At 36.4% G+C, this 22190-nt stretch overlaps 1 protein-coding gene across 8 annotated transcripts in view; it reads right to left on the reverse strand.

The window, feature by feature from the left end:
• Window positions 1–22190, reverse strand: part of ERBIN (erbb2 interacting protein) — a 124787-nt gene that overhangs the window by 23140 nt on the left and 79457 nt on the right. For 6 of the 8 annotated variants that reach the window (XM_032404315.1, XM_032404317.1, XM_032404313.1 and 3 more), the window contains 5 exons: window positions 21617–21686; window positions 10982–11081; window positions 3731–3852; window positions 2697–2870; window positions 1585–1767 (listed from right to left, as the gene is read on the reverse strand). In XM_032404315.1, coding sequence (XP_032260206.1) covers window positions 1585–1767; window positions 2697–2870; window positions 3731–3852; window positions 10982–11081; window positions 21617–21686 — 649 coding nt within the window. The remainder of the gene's footprint in view (window positions 1–1584; window positions 1768–2696; window positions 2871–3730; window positions 3853–10981; window positions 11082–21616; window positions 21687–22190) is intronic. The other 2 variants (XM_032404316.1, XM_032404320.1) reach the window with 1 other exon arrangement.

Genomic DNA, 22190 nt, shown 5'->3' on the forward strand with positions numbered 1-22190 from the left:
GCTGCTTGTTCTCTTAACGCCCAAGTTCAGTTAATGGCATCACCATCCTATTCAAGCACAGTTATGTGACTATTTCCTCTTCTCCACTCCTTATAGTCAGGGATATTTACATACTAAATCTCTTATATTCTTAAAACAAACTTCCAGTCCACATTTTCTAGTATTATTATTCAAAAAGCCCTCAAATTCGGGAAAAGTCAGTAGCTGTTGCCAGATAACCCCAATACATAGCTCTATCACAAGTACTGCTCTGCTAAAAGGCCTTCAGTGGCTCCTTAAAGACTACAGAACACTAAATCCAAACTTTTTAGCATTGCTTTCTGGAAGCGTCACCATCAGGAGCCAAACTACTCTATTAATTCTGTTTCATTCTACCACCCCTGATACACTCAGGGAGATGGAACATGCTCTTTTCTACATTTCTCAAGCACCACTCTTTTGCTATCATTATTCCTTCCATATTTTATTTAGTTCTCCTATTTTTCATATTTCTGCTAAATGAAATATTCCTATGTACAAGTTAAATAGCTCCTTCACCCTAAAGCATCCTTGGTTGTTCTAGTCAGAAAGTATCTCTTTTCTAAATTTATGTAGCACTTAATATTTTTATCACTTAGTACTTTTCTTATATACTCAGCATTGTCTAACCTTGATTATATCTACATACCCATATATCTATTCTGCCACCATAGCTCCAAACACAGTGCCTTACACAAAGAAATCATACAAAATAAAGTATTAGGTATTAAGTTCACTGAGACAAACCTAATAACCTTTTCACAGACTATGTTATATTAGGTCCAATGTATATACAAAGTGTATTGAATGATGTGATCCACTTAAAGTACATTCACAAGCCACGAGGTTTCTTGCCATTTGCAACAACATGGATGGCTCTAGAGAGTATAATGCTAAGTGAAGAGTCAGTCAGAAAAAGACAAATACCATATGATTTCACTCATATGTGGAATTCAAGAAACAAAACAAATGAACAAAGAAAGAGACAAACTAAGAATCAGACTTTCAACGATAGAGAACAAACTGATGGTTACCAGAGGGGAGGACGGTGGGAGGAGAGTGGGAGGATGGGTAAAATAGGTGATGGGATTAAGAGTGCTCTTGATGAGTACTGAGTAATGTATAGAATTGCTGAATCCCTATGTTGTACACCTGAAACTAATATAACACTGTATGCTAACTATAGTGAAATTGAAAAAAAAAAAAGTGTCAGACATTCAAGAAAAAAAAACACTTCACAATCAATGATAAATGCTTAAGTAAGTGAAATAATTTAAATATACCTATGGCAACCTTTCCATCGTTAAACAATTGAGATGATGTATTTTAAAGAATCAGAATAGAACCACCACAATCTAATTTACACGGTAAATATTTGAGTGCAATACAGGTATAAGTTCAAAGTGATAAATGAGTGATACTATAGCAAATACCCTGAAATTTCTCAAATGAGTTAGCGTACTTTCTGCTTTTGATATCAGTTTTTCATCTTTAGTTAGCAAAAATGAAATACTAAATTCTTAAAAGTTGTTAGAACTGTTCCAGAGAATAATCACAAAGCAGTACCTCAAAAACATCGTCGTGATTAACAATATGCTTCAAGTTCTCAGAGGCTTTCATATTTGTAGTCACTGGTAGACTCCCAGGACTAATCTCAGCTTCTTCACTGGTCTTCTGTGAAGAGTTTCCTATCATATACTTTTCTCTTTCATCAGCTTTGATTCTTATTGGAGTGGTACTTTCTGAAGTCTATGTAAAAGAAAAGAAAATTCATATTCCTTAAAGCTCTGTATCTATTTTTGTACTATAGTTCAGATTAGAATTGAAAAGTAGGGGTGCCTGGTTGGCTCAGTAGGAAGAGTATGTGACTCTTGATCTCAGGATCATGAGTTCAAGCCCCACATTGGGTGTAGAAATATATATTAGGCCATATATGCTCATTTGGGGAGCAGGAGGCCCCCATATATAAAATATATATATTATATATATATTTAGGCCATATATGCTCATTTGGGGAGGATGCCCCCAAAGGTTCATGAACCACATTAAGCTTTATAATTCAGCTGAGGCTACATTTCACCTCTTAAGCTGCAAACCTGGCATTCATGAGTCAGTCACTTAGCTCAGCATGCTCAAACTGTTTTCTGCTGATTGTGGAATGTATAGTAACTCTAGTGACATGAGAAAACTTCTGTTTCTGTAATATAGTAGGGAGAAAAAAAAGTCCATTAAAGGAACACACACTTTAAGGATCTGAAATATCCCAAGGAAATAGTCTATTTCTGAAATATCCTAAGGAAATAGTCTGTCATAGCAATTACATTTAAAATTAGAATTGGGTAGAATGGACCAATGTTATCATGAGAAAAAAAGTATTTCCGTAACAATGAATTTTCTGACATTCCTTATCTTATTCTTGGTTCAGGCAAGATTTTTTAAAACCTATGCTGATGCTATCCTGCCAACATGGAAAGTCTGTAACCATACTGAAGTGTAATAATAGCAATTAGAGTTTGCTGATTATTCCAGCTTTTACTTCAGGTGGCTGAGAACAACACCCTAAATTTGGAAAGACATTATCATGTATACAAAAAGGACCGTTATATCAATTATTATTTTAAAGTTTTAAAAAGCTTGAAATAAGTTTTGGTCAATTCTTTTAAATTGAGTTTTCTAACCTTCACACCTACATCATTATTTACAACTTGCTGATCTTCATGTGGTTTCAGATCTTTTCCAGAATCTTCACAAGTCTCTTCATCTTTTAATCTATGTACAATGGTTTGAACAGTTTTGACCATATTCTTAAGCTCATCTGGGTATGGTGTTGGATATCTCTTTAAATTTCCCTCCTAGAGAAATAAAATAAGTAAAATTTGAAATACGGATAAGTATTGCTAACATCAACCTCAAAATTTAATCTATAATCCATCTTAATTACATCGGTTATCTGGCTCCTGGGGGTAACTTTAAACACAGATGATAGGCCACTGAAAGCATTTTAGACACAAGAAAAGTATGGTTTTATCAACAGTGAAAGACTTCACAGTCACAGATTTAACTAATGTTTTGAATGCTTTTTTTTTAGCAGACTTGTATGTATTCCATTTTAAGATTTACGGTATGGATATTGCCAACACTATCACTTGGCTTCCAAACAGTTGTTTTCCAGCTAGATATTTACCCAGACACATATAAAATTCCTACATTTATATCCTGTCTTATATGCCAGGAACCAAATACTTCCAAAGTCAGTCTAATTGTCATTTTCTGGGATTTCTGAAACCCAGAGTTTTATATAAGGTTTATATATAGTTTATATAAGGGAAAAATAATTACATCCACGAGTAATTTGGAAATGAATTATTACTACTTCTGTCACTGCAACACAGATTCATAACATGTTCATGACAAGAGTTCTTGATCCCTAGAATCTAAATAATAAGTCATTAAAGAAAGGGAAGAGGAAAAACAATCATGTGTTTTTCTCTTATTTTTATATTATGAAATTTGGCTTATAATCACATAGTTTTAAACTGTTCTCAAATTCTTTCACATGACATATGTATAGGATCAATAAAACCCTTCAAGTGCCTTGAGGGCAAGGAATGAAACCAATATTTCTCTGTATCTCCCAAAATGGCACAGTAAGAATAGCACCAAATAAGTATCAGTGGACCTGTTTCAAACCTGAAGGAAGAACAGGACTCACCCTGGGAGGTGCCTCCCTTTCATCTTTGTCTTCATCACAATCAAATGCTACTTGAGCCCGCTGTTTCCTCTGTTCCTCCCACAGTGAAGGATTAAAACTTTCATTATCTGATATGAACATAACTAGAGAAAAACAAAAAAAAAAACAAAAAAATCTATTATATTTTACTGTAATTATGAAAAACCATTACTTTCTCATAATTTTGAGTTATAAACATTAAGATAAGTCAATGCCAGCAGCATTAAATGCTACATTAACAACTAGGCTGTAATTCTAATATTTCTTTACAATATTAATCACATATCTTTTCTTCCCGAAAGCTAATTTGTCTTGTTACCAGAGGGGTTCCTGAAAAGAATCTAACAATTGCAACTCTAAGAGGTCTGTGATTTTGTGCAGTTCCCCACAAAAAGCAGCACGGTAATAGTGCTACCTTCAGCAGCACATATACAACATGGTAATATATAAATTATTTCATCCAAGTTTTTTCATTCAGAATAATCTCCCCAATTCCAATATTGTTCATTATGTATGGGGAATGAGGAGATAAAGACAAAGTGAGTTATTTGGTTAAAAAAGGTTACTCCAATGCCTTGTAATTACATCTTTGCATTATACATTATACTTTGTATATAACTTTACTAAATAAATAAAGTGCTTGCAAGATATTTTCTGTATCAAAATGTAAGGAAAACTGAAAATCTAATATAAATGCAACACTACATATCCTACTATGCAATATAATATTGAAGGTAAAGATTCAACAACTATACATTTTTTCGCTTATTAGGCAAGTAAAAAAATCTAAGGCTTAAAAATTAATCCATTTGACTATTATGTATCACCATACTGAAGTTCGTGCAATACAAGATAAAGTCACAACTGTTTTCTGCCCTCTAAAAGAAACTGACTACACCCGCTCAAAACAAAAGGGAGTAAAAGCACCCAAAATTAGTTAATAGAAAAAATGAAATTCCTGGAATACCTGTATGTGGTCAATTTGAATACTCAGGCAAAAGTAGCATAATTATCATTAATTTTTAGTCCTTATTGTGGGCTTCTTACCCTTCTTTAATATCATATCCAAACGAAAAATGTCACAAAACCAAATATGAATGGAGAATTGAGTTTTTGTCTTCAGCTTTTCCTTGTTTTCAATATGTGGCTCAAGAATTTTTTTTTTTTTTTTTAAAGATTTTATTTATTTATTTGACAGACAGAGAGACAGCAAGAGAGGGAACACCAGCAGGGGGAGTGGGAGAGGGAGAAGCAGGCTTCCCGCTGAGCAGGGAGCCCAATGCGGGGCTCGATCCCAGGACCCTGAGATCATGACCTGAGCCGAAGGCAGTCGCTTAACCAACTGAGCCACCCAGGCGCCCTCAAGAATTTTTTTAAAAATAACTTTGTGGCATTAATAGTTAATGAATTAGAAAGTTTGTTTTTGTTTGTGGAAAGTGGTTCAAATTCCTAGGAATCCCTATTGACTTTTGTAGTATACTTGGAAAGGCAAGCAGAGCCAAGCAGTTTGCAACAAAGCCCATTTCCACGATTCAGAAAATTCCCCTCCCATCTTAAGCAGTAATTTCAATCACCAGCCTAGTTGAGAAATCTTGTTAAGAGTTTTTACATCATGCCAAAGCAATCTTACACCAGAATTTTTTCAGAACCCCAAGAGAAGTAACTTTTACCATGCCTCTCATTCTTGTCAACTTCTGATCACCTACACTTTCTACCCTTTAGTATAAATTTCACATCTTTTGAGATTCAGGGCATCAAGTACTTACTACTACTTTCTCTTCATTTTAGATGCCACTAGACCTGATCACCCTGGCATATTCATTGGAGACTCTAGCATTTGCCTAACAGCCCTTCTCTCCACCTAAAACCTGCCAATATCTAGAATGATAACTGTGTGTGATTACCCCCCTCTACAACACTACAATTTCACAGGTCTCAATGTTCTCAATTTCAATGTCCATCTGTACTTCACCAATGCGATTCATAGCCATGGTCACAGCTCAAAACGTAAGCTTCTGTAAAACTTTCCTCCGCCTTGATCACTACACTCATCCTTTCAAACCATTCACTTCCTTATTATTATTGCTAGTACACTTTGAGTTCCTTACTCTCATTTCTTATTCTTCCTATAAAACCACTCTAAGTTTTACTTTCTTTTCTATTCAGCTTAGGTTTAATGATATATTATTTTAACCACTCTCACATTTCTTGCCCCTTTTCCTCAGTTTATACCCATCCAACAAAACCCGTAATGTGCTACTTCAATCACCTACCTTCTTTGCTCTGGACTGCTCACTTATATCAGAAAAAAGTGACATCACCTTGTTGTTTAGAACCATTACAAATTTATGGTATTCCCTCATCTTTGCTCCATCTTCAGTGCTGCCCAGGAATCCTTCTATTTATTTCTAGTCGGTCTTTTCTCCCACTACAAATCACTGTCTTCAAAGGCCCTTCCCCCAACCTCTAGAGGAAATTTTCTCTTTTGACTTCAATGACTAAAGAAATGCAATCAAAACACTCAGACTGTTAACTCCCCAACCCCTGCAACAACCAGTTTTCCCCAGCTACAAATTGTTATATGGATGCATACTTCCCATTCAACACTGATTCCTCTATGTAGGCCCCAAATACCAGGCCTTCTCTTTCAAATTTATCCATCATTATCCCCCTTTAGAAGGCGAGCTGCTGCTGCTTTTTTTTTTTTTTTTTAAGATTTTAAGTAATCTCTACACCCAAGGTGGGGCTCAAACTCACAACCCTGAGATCAAGAGTCACATGCTCTTCTGAATGAGCCAATCAGGCACCCCAAGGACTCAGCATATTATAAGTGTATCTCAGACTTTTCCTTTTAAGACTCTTCTACTCTAAAATATATCTCTCATACCAAAAATTCAAAGGGGCAAGATTTTATTTTGCTACTTCTACTCTTTGTATCACAAATCCATTTCTTACCTGAACTATGACCTGTTTTAGAAACAAATAGGGAATAAATTAAACTGATAGAAATGACAGGAGGCCAAGTGAATCTGAATCATGAAAAAGGAAGACAGTAAGAGAGATCAAGGCATGAGTATACCCATGATTACAACAGTTCTGAGCAGGAGTCACCAAACTTTTTCTGTAAATGGTTAGATAATGTTTTTTTTTTTTTAAAGACTTTATTTATTTATCTGAGAGAGAGAATGGGAGACAGAGAGCATGAGAGGGGGAGGGCCAGAGGGAGAAGCAGACTCCCCGCTGAGCAGGGAGCCCGATGTGGGACTCGATCCCGGGACTCCAGAATCATAACCTGAGCCGAAGGCAGTTACTCAACCAACTGAGCCACCCAGGTGCCCCAGATAATAAATATGTTAAGCTTTGTGAACCAAGAGACAAAATCAAGGATACTACAGTAGGCATTAGGAGAGAAACCAAATTTCCAAAGATTAGTGACAAATTTAAAATATACTAATAATTGAGTACCATTTTTTGTTATATAGTGAATGAGAAGACTAAAGTTCTTACTGTTGGAGTAACATTTTGCTTAACTGGTACTATCATCAAACTGATGTAAATATTCACCTGTAAAAACTATTCTTAGCTTGTGGGCCACACAAAAACAGGTAGCAGGACAGATATGGCCCATGAGCCACAGTGTGTCAATCACTCTTACTGAAACAAAAAGTGTTATGACAGAATATATTTATCTTGATTGTTTCCTGGAAGGGCCTTCAATGGTATCTCACAATTGTGTATTTAAGTTTAGTTCAGAGGCACCTGGGTGGCTCAGTCAATTAAACATCTGCCTTTGGCTCAAGTCATGATCCTGGAGTCCAGGGATCGAGCCCCACATTGGGCTCCTTGCTCAGCTTCTCCCTCTGCCCTTCATCCCACTCGTGCTCACTCACTCTCTCTCTCAAATACATAAATAAAATCTTAAAAAAAAAAAAAAAACCAAAACACAACAGTTTAGTTCATTACTCAAATAAAAAATACATATATGCCTTTGCCTAGTTTTATTCATTGTTGGAATCATGTTCGATTATTTTAGTGTTAGTTAAAATGAAAGGAAAATAACATTCTTAAGTTTCTATATGGCAGTAACAAAAGCAGGTAGACAGCACTAACAACACATAAATATAATAAAAATATCAAAGATTAAATATGTCCTTTGGAGACTTTGGTTCAATCACAAGGGAAAAGGTAATTTTGTTTGAGAATCTTCCGTCAGAACGAGATCTGTATTGGATTTCTAATAATTACCAGTTTTTATTTTTTTTAATACAAGTTTTTTTTTTTTTTTAAGATTTTATTTATTTATTTGACAGAGAGAGACACAGCCAGAGAGGGAACACAAGCAGGGGGAGTGGAGAGGGAGAAGCAGGCCTCGCGCGGAGCAGGGAACCCTATGCGGGGCTCGATCCCAGAACCCCGGGATCATGACCTGAGCCGAAGGCAGACGCTTAACGACTGAGCCACCCAGGCACCCCATTACCAGTTTTTATTATTTTTCTGAAATAAAAGCAGCAAAATGAGAATAAGAACGAATTTTCCCAATATGCCTTTTCTACTCTTTAGGACAGGGACAAAAAGCTATTAAATCTGGCCCACTTCCTGTTTCTGTATAGCTTACAACCTAAGAATGGTTTTAAAATTTTTAAATGTTGGGGCAAAGAACCCAAAACATAAAAAATTATTTCATGACACATGAAAATTACATGAAATCTAAATCTCTGCCCATAAATAAAATTTTATTAGAACACACCTATGCTCATTTGTTTACATACTGTCTGTGACTGTTTTTGCATGAAACAAGCAGCATCAAGTAGCTGCAACAGGAAAGTATGGTCTTCGAAGCCTATAATACTTATTAAATGGTTCTTTACTTAAATAATTTCTAACCCATGCAACAAGACATTAAAGTCTTTTCTCTACACTAAGAATTTATTCTTTTTCCTCACAAACATTTTAAGCATTAGCATTCTATCTTCCCACATAAAAGAACAACTATTTGAGTATATTATGTAGCTGACTGTAATACTATTAGAAATCACCTTCAGAGATGAAGTGGAAAATTGAGACATAAGTCCCAGTGACTATGGTGAACAAAGAAAAAAACACCTACTGATGTATCCAAACATTCATTATAATTCCCCACAATGCACAAATAAGGGCATAAGCCAGAGTTGGTATATCTATTTTGAACTTCTTAATTTCTTTTTTTTTCTTGGTAATCTCTACACCCAATAAGGGGCTTGAATTCATGACCCTGAGATCAAGAGTCACATGCTCTACTGAATGAGCCAGCCAGGTGCCCCTGAACTTCTTAACTTCTAATGCACATATAGAGTACTTGCATAAAACAATACTTCAACACTATCTAAAATGAAGTATACTACATTTTGTTATGCATACATTTCCAAACTATATTGCTAATATGGAAATTGGGGGTCGATTTAGATATATGAAAGAGGGATCATGCTTACAAACCTATTCTCTAAGCATTAATTATAGATCCCCAATGAAAGAGGCTATTCACATCTGACTTCTCACAAGTCTTAACTTTTAATTCAATTCAAAAGCTAAATAGTTTTGCTTCACCCAAATAAATCTCATTAAATAATTCCCATGAAACGATAACTTATCAAAGCAAGTCTTTTATTCCTTCTTGCAAAGAATAAGAAATAATTAGCACAGATAAATGAGTTCTCTATCACTAATAATGGAAAAGAAATTAAATGATTTTAGTTTTTAATCTATTTAAGTATTTCAAAGCTGTTTGCTAAACCTGCCAAAACAATGTAAAAATAATAACAGCCAATTTGATTCTATCATTGTGCTAAGCACTTTACATTCAGTGCTTCTCATCTGTACAAAAACCCTGCAAAACAGATACTATTATCATTATCCCAAGATAAGGAAACTGAAGCTCAAGAATTTATTTAACTTGCTTGTGGCATATTTTATAAATTAAAATTAATGATTAAGTTAGATTTTTTTCTGCAGTGTTTTTATGTATTAAGAATTAATTTAGGAGCGCCTGGGTGGCTCAGTTGTTAAGCGTCTGCCTTCGGCTCGGATCATGGTCCCAGGGTCCTGGGATCGAGTCCTACATCGGGCTCCCTGCTCCGCGGGAAGCCTGCTTCTCCCTCTCCCACTCCCCCTGCTTGTGTTCCCTCTCTCGCTGTGTCTCTGTCAAATAAATAAAATCTTAAAAAAAAAAAGAAAAAAAAGTTAATTTATAAATAACTTTGGGCCATAAAAATTTTCACTGGTTTCAGAAAAATATCCACATAAAAATTTTATTTTTAGATGTAACATAAAATATACATTACACATAGAACACATAATAACATGTATTAAAGATAATTTGCTCCTTAGTCTAAAAGGCTTTCATACCAAAACTGTTGAAAAACATGAGTGGCCAATAGTAAAGTGTATATATTCCCCTTTCTAGGCAAAATATAAGAACTTAGAAATAACCTTTTACTCAGAATTCTACAAATTATCCTTATCTGGTATGTAGATCCAAGGGTAGTACTACTACAACAAAAGTGAACAAAATATTTCCTGGTTCAACAGTCATAATTACATTAACACTTGACATGCATTCCTGAGAGAGAGACCTATTACAGATGAAGTTGACTGTTTAATTTCAAGGATCACTTAAGGAAGCATATGGTCTACATGTACCTCTAACTTCAACTATCTATAACCCCGAGATACTGACTTATTTTCTCATTGTCAGAAATTTATTGACCAATTCTCCAAATTCCCTTCAAGCTAGTAAAAGTTTATGAGACTTCCTCATATCAGTGAGATCATATGACACATGTCTTTCTCTGACTTATTTCGCTTAACATAATACCCTCTAGTTCCATCCACGTTGTTGCAAATGGCAAGATTTCGTGTTTTGTTTTTTTTTTTTTTTTTGATGGCTGCATAATATTCCATTGTAGATATACACCGCATCTACTATGGACTCTGAGAAACAAACTGAGGGTTCTGGGGGGGGTGGGGCGGGGGGATGGGTTAGCCTGGTGATGGGTATTAAAGAGGGCATGTATTGAATGGAGCACTGGGTGTTACATGCAAACAATGAATCATGGAACACTACAACAAAAACTAATGATATAATGTATGGTGATTAACATAAAAAAAAGTCTATGAGACTTAAAATTAACTTCACACCTATGCTGTGATTTGTTAGTATTTGAATTTTTAAAAGAAAAGAAATTCTTAAGTTCCTACCATCCTCAGTCCTTGGCTGCTGAGGGAACATGTAGTTAGTAAGCACCATTTTCTGGGTCTCTGAATCAGTCTCTTTTTGAAGAGGTATCAGGGGTTTGGACTAAGGAAAGAAAATAAATGTTTAATTTTCAATATTCCTAAAGCAAACACATATCCAGCAATTCTTCTGAATAAGTACTCACCATTCTTTCTATAAAATACCAATGTGTAGATTACAAAAGCAAGCTTATATATACATAAAAAACTTTTAAGCACTGATTTGAAACCTTGTAAGAATCTTAAAAAAAACATTTAGTTTTTAGTATAAAACAAAACTCATACTGTATTGCAATTATCACTGATTATTTTTTTAAATTTTATTTTATTATGTTATTAATACAATTTAAAAACATCTCACATATCAAGTATATCCATAGTCCAATAATTACTTATCACAGTGACTTAATAAAGCTATAAAACAAGCCTTTCCATTTTACATTACTGTGCTCCCTTTATGTTATCGTTCCCCTTTGGGAAGAGGCTTTTATAGAAATGGTTTAGAAGGTTTAGTCTAGTTATCTGCAGATTAATTCTAGCTGAAAAGAGAGTACTTAAAACAAATATTAAGTTGTAACCTGCTTCTGTCTTCTGTCTTCTGTCTCCATTAATGGTACCATAAGTTACTCAGTGGTGAAACTATAAACCCTGTTATTTTGGACCTCATTTTTTCCTAAGCCTTCTTTCCTAACTGGTTATAAAGTGTTTTCAATTTATTCTTAATATAACTAGTAACTTTTGCCAGGCTATTAACCTAAAATCTTACCAATCCAAGCCTTGGTCAACTCCAAACAGGGAGGGAACTACCCAATCTCTCCCTCACCTGCCACCCTAGCACAATTAAATCTTTAGACTTTTGTGAAAACTTTGCAGCTAGCTAATTCCATCCTATAATCTTACTCCCATTCAAGCATTTCCTCCATGTCCCTCAATTTTTTTGTGGTAAACAAACTGCCCTGCATCTAAAACATCTTCACTGAAAACTTTCCTTGACCTCCTCAGATAACAGAAATGGTAGATCTATTCCTTCCCCCAAAACAGTGCTCCCCTTAATATACTGGGGTGCTTATTTCCCATAGCTCATAAGGATTAGGGGGTAGATTTAGAGCTTACAAATGCTGTGAGATCATCACTCTTAATCACTCTTATCTCTTCAAGTATAAACACCTGTTCTTTTTTTTTTTAAGATTTTATTTACTTACTTGACAGACAGAGAGAACACAAGCAAGGGGAGTGGCAGGCAGAGGGAGAGGGAGAAACGGGCTCCCCGCTGAGCAGGGAGCCGGATGCGGGCCCTGATCCCAGGACCATGGGATCATGTCCTGAGCTGAAGGCAGACGCTTAACCGACTGAACCACCCAGGCACCCGATAAATACCTGTTCTTTTGAGGGATATTCAACTGTGCCTCTACCATTCTGAACTCTGCTTCTGCCATTCTATCTCCTTTCCTAATATCCACTGACCTCTGGTAGTATCCATCTATTCTTGATTCTTTTATGACAAATCTTTCCACAGTCATAGATAATTCAACAGATATAAAATGTAAATGACATGGTCATTCTCTTAAGCCACTGATGTCTTAGCAGATGAGGAGGCTCCCTGCTCAGCGGGGAGTCTGCTTCTCCCTCTCCTTCTGCCACTGCCCCTACTTGCGCTCTCTCTCTCAAATAAATAAAATCTTTAAAACAAACAAACAAACAAACCGCCCCTGAAACGGTTCTAAAATTAACTGTGGTAATAATTGCACAATTCTATAAATACATTAAAAGCATTCAATTGTACACTTTAAAATGGGTGAATTGTATGGTATGTGAATCATATTTCAATGAAGATGTTATAAGAAAACTAATCATCTGTTATTTATGGAGTACAAAGACAAAAAAAGAAACTGAGAATTATTTACCAAGCCTCTCCATTCCCTAAAACACTAACTCCAGTGATCTCTATTCCTATTTCTTTTTTAAAATTTTATTTTTTTTAGTAATCTCTACACCCAACATGGGGCTTGAACTCACGACCCTGAGATCAAGAGTCTCATGCTCTCCTGACTGAGAGAGCCAGGCACCACTCTATTCCTATTTCATTTCAGATATTCATTCTACTTCCTTGCCATAATTCCCACAATATAGCCAATAAATATTCATCCTTTGAAATCTAAAATCACTCATTCAACAAATATTTACTTATATTTGCCCTTTATATGCCAAAGTACTATGACAGGCACCAGGTATACAGTGGTCACTGATTTGGGAGAGTTTACAATATATGAGAGGAAAGATAGGGATAACAAAATAAGACATTACAACATGATTTAATTACAGGTTAGAGAGGGTACAGGGAGTGAACAGAACACATAGAAGGTGTCCACTTATCACAGTCTTGAGTGATTAGGAAAGCATTCCTGAGAGAAAGCCTTCCTACACAATGAATAGACATTAACCAAGTAAGACGGGGGAGAGAGAATGTTCCAGGAGAGAACTCATTTGGGGATATGAAAATGAAGGTGTAAGGGATAGAGATGAAGACAGAGGATGAGCAAGGTCTTGAAGGATACAATATGAGAAAGGAGAAGTCATGAAAAGGTTTTAAATAGATTAGTGCTGGAACCAGATAAATGGATCATTTGTATCGTGGTTCAGAATGAAATCAGGGTGATATGAGACTGGAAGTGGTGCCAACATGGAGGCAGAGACCTGTTAGGAATCTCGATAGTCAAATCAACACCGTCCAGCATAAATACAAAAGTGAGACTAAAATGAGAACCATAGATAATTTATAAATTATTGGCAGCTGCATGTTTTTAAAAAGCAAAAATAAGTTAAATTTTGATAATGCATTAAATCTAACATATCCTGTATATTTAAAATATAATTTTGATGTGTGAACAATAAAAATTGCTAATGTGATATTTTACTTTCTTTGTTTATACTACATATACAAAATCCAGTGTGTATTTCACACTTAGAGAACATCTCAATTTGGACTACACACACAACAGTAGTGCCTACTGTACCGGACAGTGCAGGTCTAAGTAAAAGATGATACACTATATGATGAACAGTAGTTAAGAATTATATACCCAAGTCTCTGTCTCTAGCAAGGACTTTTTACTGATCTAGGGAACCCAGGAAAAGAAAAAGATTTAGAGCAGAGGATGGAATGTTCACCTTTGACCTAGGTGAATTTGAGACATCTAGGTGGCAATGTTAAGTAGACAATGACTGTGCAGTTCAGGAAAAAGAACTGAGCTGAGGATAACTGTTAGGAATAATGGGCATACAGAGAGTAATTGTATCTTTCATAGAGGAAAGTATAGGAAAAGAAACTAAAGAAGAACCTAGAGTACTACATGGGGCACCAACATATAAAAGATGGGCAGAAGAGGGCGCCTGGGTGGCTCAGTCGTTAAGCGTCTGCCTTCGGCTCAGGTCATGATCCCGGGGTCCCGGGATCGAGTCCCACATCGGGCTCCCTGCTCGGCGGGAAGCCTGCTTCTCCCTCTCCCACTCCGCCTGCTTGTGTTCCTGCTCTCGCTCTCTGTCAAATAAATAAAATCTTTAAAAAAAAAAAAGATGGGCAGAAGAAAAATTCCTGAAAAGGAAACTGAGGAGCGGTCAATCACAAGGACAACCAGGAGAGAATACTAAGACACCATGTGGTGCTCTCTCTCCAGTGTTCCACAATACGTGCTAGTCAATTTCACCAAGACTGACACTCCCTTGAACTTCCAACTTTATCACCATCATTCTTTCTTGCCTTTGCTTCTCTCTTTGTACCTCATTGGATCTCATTATAACCATTTTCTTGCCAATTACCAAGACCTCCTTGGTGCATTGTCTTTTACACGGGGTGTGGCAAAGCTGCAATCCAGAATCATACCAACCGTTTGCTTACTCTGTATCACACAATTTAGCAAATTAGTATAACTATGAGTTTGTGGTAACCAACTTCAACAGGAATATCAATGTTGCCTGAAAACCCTTCCGCGTTTCCTAAATTATACTTGAAGTATTATTTTCTAAAAGATTAAAAAAAATAGGATTTAAGAACTGCTTGGAAACTGCTACATTCTAAGAATTTCAACATAAACATTATTAGCTCTCCCTCTCACAAACATCAGACCAAGCTGCCTTCAAAAGGGCAAGAGTTCCTGCCATGGTTTTTTTGTTTTTGTTTTTTTTTTAAGATTTTATTTATTTATTTGACAGAGAGAGAGGGAGGGAGCACACAAGCAGGGGGAGCGGCATGCAGAGGGAGAGAAGCAGGCTTCACGCTGAGCAGGGAGCCCGACAAAGGGCTCGATCCCAGGACCCTGGAATCATGACTTGAGCCGAAGGCAGATGCTTAACCGACTGAGCCACCCAGGTGTCCCTCTACCACAGTTTTAAATTCTATCAGTTACACACCAGTTATCCAACCCCCTCTCATATTCTTTATCTCATTCTCCACACAGCCTCCTTGCAACAACCTATAAAAATGTTCTCTAATACTAAAGGATTCTTTCTTACACTGCCCCTAGCTACCAGTTTATGTTCCACTCCTCTTCTTTCTCATCCAACCTTCTTAAAAGCTCAATCAACAACTGTATGGCTCCATTCTCTCATTTATTCATTTCTTAAATCGCATCGATCGGGTTTTTGATGTACACCTCTAAAACTACATTAGCTGTAGTCAAAATAAGTTGGCAAGTTAAGTATAACTTGCCAAAATATAATGCATATTTTCCAGATTTCATTTGAATTGACCCCTCAACTTAGAACTTCCTCCTTTAAGTCAACTGCCTCATCCTTAACTTGAATCTACTATCATATAGTTTTTCTTCTACCTTTATGGCCACTCTTTCTTAGCCTATTAATCCACCTGCCACTTAAATGTTAGTAATAAATACATAAATAAAGGTATGTATGTTTGTATGTTAGTATTCCTCAGGATTCATCCATCCCTAACAATTAAATAAATAAATTCAGAAAATCCCTTTTGAGAAAGTAATAAAAGCTATGAAACCACTCCCTAAAAAAAGTAATTAAGATGATGGGCTGAGCTCCTATATCTCTTCTTGTGACAGAAATCTTTAAAAAATTTTTCTTAATAAAAAAACAAAAGGAGGGCGCCTGGGTGGCTCAGTCGTTAAGCATCTGCCTTCCACTCAGGTCATGATCTCAGGGTCCTGGGATCGAGTCCCACATCGGGCTCCCTGCTTGGCGGAAAGCCTGCTTCTCCCTCTCCTACTCCCCCTGCTTGTGTTCCCTCTCTCGCTGTGTCTCTCTGTCAAATAAATAAAATCTTAAAAACACCAAAGGAATAGGTCTATAATGGTCCTGGAGAAAAGGAAATTGTGCCTTCAGGAGCAATTTTGAGAAATCCCAGGAGGTTCGAAATTAAAAGAACGGAGAAACCAAGAGCACAGAAACCACAGTCTAGAACAAAGTCGGGGTGTGGGGGGGAATCATGGCCACTAGAATTATTCTCTAGGTGCCTACCCAGATACCAAAGGTACTTCAAACTTAACATGCCTAACTGGAACTTAGTATCTTCCCATAAACCTATTTCTTTCTGTTGTGGTTCCTCATCTTGATTACTTTATCAATATCCAGTGAGTCACTCCAGCCACATCTCTGAGGCTCATCTTTGCTTTTACTTCCTTTCTTCTCACACACATGCATTCTTCATATACTCTACTAATGTGGCCTTTTAAGTTATACCTTAAATATACCCGCTCTTCCCTGGCCCTCTTATCATTATCTTGCTTCAAGTCAACATTTTCTATTGCCTTGAGTAAGGCAACGCCCTCCAACCAGTCTCTCCTGCCTTCACACCTGGCACCATCACCCTTGCTAAGTCCATCTTTCACAATGCAGCCCAAAAAGCTTTCCAAAATAACAATCTGATCCTATACTTGGTTTGTTCAGGTTATCCTGGTTCACCATCAACTATAGTAGGGTTGACATATATCAGAGGATCACTTCTTCCTCTTAAACTGATGGCATATACAAATAATTGATTATGACTATGATGACCAAACGCCCAATCTGCCTGGGACATTTGCATTTTACACACACTGTTCTGACATAATTATCATAAAGCCCCTTTCACTATCAAAAGTGTCCTAGCATGGACAATAAATTACAGTCATCCTAATCACAGCAATTTTCCACTGAGCCTGAATGACTTCCAAATTCTTAAAACAATCTTTCAAAAGCCACTCATAATTTATCAGAGTTAACATGCAATCAAAAAAAAATCTATGGGACGCCTGGGTGGCTCAGTTGGTTAAGCATCTGCCTTCTGCTCAGGTTATGATCTCAGGGTCCTGGAATCGAGTCCTGCATTGGGCTCCCTGCTCAGGAGGGAGCCTGCTTCTCCCTCTGTCTGCCGCTCCCCCTGCTTGTGCTCTCTCTCTCTCTCCAATAAATAAATAAAATCTTAAAAAAAAAAAAAATCTATTCACCATTGTTGAAATACAAAGCAAGTTGCTCTGCATGGCATACAAGATTCCCACGACCTGGTAGCTATCTACCTCTCTGGCCTCATTTCCTACTCTTCCACTCAAAGGTTATGTTCTAGTCACAATGAACCACGTGTATAGTTACTGAGTACACTAGACTTCTTCACCAAAGAGTGCTTAGGTTTATGATATTCCTTCTGACCAGAATTTTCTTCCCCTTTCTTTGTTTAAATCCTATTATTCTTTTGAGACGTAGTTAGTCATTGCAGGCATTTCCTCCACTGGGAAACCTGCATTTATATCCCCAAGGTACGCTCCTCCTCTTTGATCCTGAAGCCTAGTCCCACCAAGCCTTTTATTACATTGTATTACAATGACCTTCTTAATATCCTTACTTGGCCCATCTTAGTCAGCCTGGCACAAAGCAGTTATTCAATAAATGGCTCCTGAATGAAAAGGACAAAATGAATCAACTGTTCTGTTTAAGACTTCAGAGACTCACGAAAAATTATGTTACTCCGTGTACTGCATATAGGTATATTCCCTACATGGTCAGTGAAATATCCAAGAGCAATTTATTTTGATAATTCATAATCAAACTACTTTCACATACCTTCTCCCCTGTAAGTTGTTCTTTCACAGCAAAATGACTGCTTCATATTGTAAGGGAGGTTTTACCTTTTTATTGCTTCATCATTTACCTCTTTATTATCTGTCGAACTTTGAGAAAAAATACAAAACCCCCCATCACTACAATTTTTTTTAAAGACTTTATTTGAGAGAGAGAGAGTGCAAGTGCGCACGCAAGCACGGGGGAGGGGCAGAGAGAGAGGGAGAAGCAAACTTCCTACTGGGCAGGGGGCCCAACGTAGGACTCGATCCCAGGACGCTGAGATCACGACCTGAGCCAAAGGCAGATGCTTAACTGACTGAGCCATCCGCCATCCAAGTGCCCCTACAATTTTTTTTAAAGATTTATTTATTTGAGAGAGAGAGGGCAAGCATGAGTTGGGGGACAGGGAGTGAGAGAATCTTAAGCAGACTCCCTGTTGAGCACAGAGGCCCACCCAGGGCTCGATCTCATGTCCCTGAGATCATGACCTGAGCCAAAATCAAGAGCTGGATGCTCAACTGACTGAGCCACCCAGGTGCCCCCACTATAATTTTTTTTTAATTTTTTTTAAAGATTTTATTTATTTATTTGACAGAGAGAGACACAGCGAGAGAGGTAACACAAGCAGGGGGAGTGGGAGAGGGAGAGGGAGAAGCAGGCTTCCCGCTGAGCAGGGAGCCCGATGCGGGGCTCGATCCCAGGACCCTGGGATCATGACCTGAGTGGAAGGCAGACGCTTAATGACTGAGCCACCCAGGCGCCCCAATTTTTGTTTTTTTAAAGTAATTAACAGATGTGGAACAAAGAAGAAAATGAGAGAACATTATAAATATGAAGAAATGGTCTTAGATACTAGATAATTTCACTAAAATGAGTCATCTGGCATAATTTGCTGGTATTGATTTACTGCAATAGTGCTATTATACTAAAAGTCTGAGTCCTTGAGACCAGGACCTATGTCTCATAACTATAATAAGTATCTGGCATAAGCCAGGGCCCAGCAATGTTTTGAGAATCCAGATGCAAATTTTCAAAACGTTTCACATGTAAATATTCAATTAAGAGAGATCAGAAAATTAAAAGTTCCATATATACATGAACTGACACATTTAATGATGATGCAGTAATCACTGTGTTCAAGCTGTAATAGAAGCAGAGGTATCATCATTTCAATATTTCCTTAACTTGCAGAACAAGGAAATACTACAATCTGATTCATAAGTGTGGACTGACAACAACTTTAGGCTTTTAGGATATTAGTAAGAATTAGGTAAGAAAAGGGATCTTGGTTGAGAAGTTTGGAGAATCCTGAAATATAGACAAGTGGGTTTCTTTACTATAGTAACACATAAGTTGTTAATATAATTCAAAAGAAGGATATAATACAGTCTCCCAAGCAAATTTAACTATGAAACTTAAGATCTTATGAGACTAGTGTATCCAAAACCTTAGGAAAATAGAGCTTTAGATAATTTATTATAAGATACTGCTCAAAGTCAAATACTAAGCATTAATGTATTAAAAGTATCAGCAAACTTATGTATACTCTACTATGTTAAAAAATTTTTTTTACCAGTAAGAAATACCTGAGAATAGGTATGGAAAAAAGATTTCCTCATACTTACAGATAGTAAGTTAACCCTTATTTTGTTTAGGACCTAAAATCTATTATTTTGGCAACATTATACAGGAGGTTTCTGATCAATTAAAGTAGGTTTACAACAATCTACACCATGAATCCTAAGACTGAGACATTTCAAATTAAACTCAAAACATTTTGCCAATGTTTTTCACAGGTGAATGATACCTACTATTTGCAAGGATAAAATACTAACATTTATTTCTAAGACCAAGGCAAATACCAAGAGACTTATCTATTAACTGTCCAAATGGAAACTTAGCTAGAGTACTAAGATAGATTCACTGTCCTGACCTTCCTGCCTCCCATGCACTGTAATACACTGAAATCAGTATTTCATCCCCACCATTCCGCTAAAACTATGTACTTTTCCCAAGGTCAGTAACTACTTCTGCCTTGACAAACCTAACAGCCAATTAGCTCATCTACCTGACCCATCAGCAACATGTGGCACAGATGATCTTTCCTGAAGCACTTTCTTCAGATGACTCTCTAGATAACACATTCTCCTGGTTGGCTGGCTCTTCTTATTCTCCTTTTGGGGCCACTCTCTTCCCTGTGCTTAATCTTTGATCTTCTTTTCTTCTCTATCCTCTTTCCCTAGTAATTTTATGCAGTTCCATGGTGTTAAATGAAACATTTGTACAATGCTGACTCCCAAATTTTATCTCCAGCCAATACCTGACATTCCTACATTCCTTCTCACCATCTCCATTATTATCACAATAGTTGAAGCCCAGCAACAGCCTCCTTACTGAACTTTCTCCTTCCAAAACAGAATATTCCACCCATAACCTTAGCACCCAACTATGGTCCATTCCTCACACAAGTGTCAAAATGATCTTTTAAAAATGTACATTACCTCTTGCCATTCCCAGGCAGGAAATACTTCAATATATTTCTATCTAATTCAGAGTAAAAGCCCAATTGGTTAGTATGGCCTACAAGGTCCTATGTGCTCAATCTAGTCCCAGTTTTCCCCTCTGATCTAATCTTACTCAATTCTCTTCCTTGCTCACTGTATTCCAGCCATCAGGGCTTTCATCTATTTTATCTATTCCTCAGTTACACCAAGCTCATTCCAATATTGGGAACTTTACTCTTAATATTTAAATGTACTTCCTCTCTCAACTCACTGCCCTAGTCTATGCATGACTCACTCCTAATTTCACGTAAGCATCTGCTCTACTGGTTGCCTTCCTTAGAGAAAGACACGTCCTAAATCACCCTATTTAAAATAGGATGTTTACTCTTGCCCTGCTACTCTTCTAATCACTATCAGGTTCTATTTTTCTTTGTAGCTCTGATATATTATTACATAATTACTTATTATAGCTATCCAGTGTGGTTTTATCTATTTTCTTTATCTCTCTTGAAAATATAAGTTCAATGAGACTATAAGACGATTCTATTTGTTTCACCAATATATCTCAAGCTCCCAGAGCAATTCATGACCTATATAAGCCTTTAATAAATGTTTATCAATCAAAGAAAAGTCCAAGGAATAACTCTTAGTTCCTTAGAAACATTTCTTTAAGTTGTGTGAAAGTGTTTGATTATAAGCATAATTTAAATTGATTATTAAATTTCTATAGATATATGCCACAGAGGATCACTATAAAAACTTTAAGAAGTTAAGAGAATACCGAGTCTGATTTCTTAATCACTATATCTTTTTACAGATTCAGAAGAAATTAGACAAGTCCAATAGGATTTATTGTTTTGAATCTACACAAACTGCACAAAAATATCTGTATCCAAATATTTTCCAAGATTTTTCTTATATATATTTTAAAATGTATACCAGAGTAAAACTGCTCTTAAATGAGCCCATGTAAATTATTATGCATAATCATTTAACACAATTGGCATTCCAGTAATTTACAAAATCAAATGCCTACCTGATTATCTGAGAGCCACATAGCAGTCAATTGTTGTAGCTTTGTAAAGCTAAAGGGCAAATTCTTTAATCTGTGGGGAAAATACAAAATTAAAATAACAAATGTTAAAATGTAAGAGCAAAACCTAATGGTCTTCTAAACAATATTATATTATTGATAGAAGAAAAATATTTAATTTAGGAGAGAACCCAATATAGGTCTTTGACATAAGATAGAAGACAAAATATTATCCAGTTTAATAAGAATTCACTTTAAAAATACAATTCTTCAATTGAATCAATTTGGCTAGGGGAAAAATGGATAATCTAATAACCCCCCAAAAAATTATCTGCTAGAAAAAAATGTTAACCATCCCTATTTAATGCAAAGACAAGAACACATTAAGCAATGTCTCATAACATTGCTTTGGATATTTTATTTGTATTTAGAAAGAACAAACTACTACAGAAAGTCTTAGTGATAGCTCGTTACAAAAACTGCACTGTTCTGTTTTTTTCTTGTGAGCCAGCACTTTCATATTCCAAAGACTATTTAAACATTTTAATGAATAAAAAACAAAGTAATATTAACACCT

This window comes from Phoca vitulina, unplaced genomic scaffold, assembly GCF_004348235.1.
Source record: "Phoca vitulina isolate PV1807 unplaced genomic scaffold, GSC_HSeal_1.0 scaffold6, whole genome shotgun sequence".
In the NCBI taxonomy this organism is placed as follows: Eukaryota; Metazoa; Chordata; class Mammalia; order Carnivora; family Phocidae; genus Phoca; species Phoca vitulina.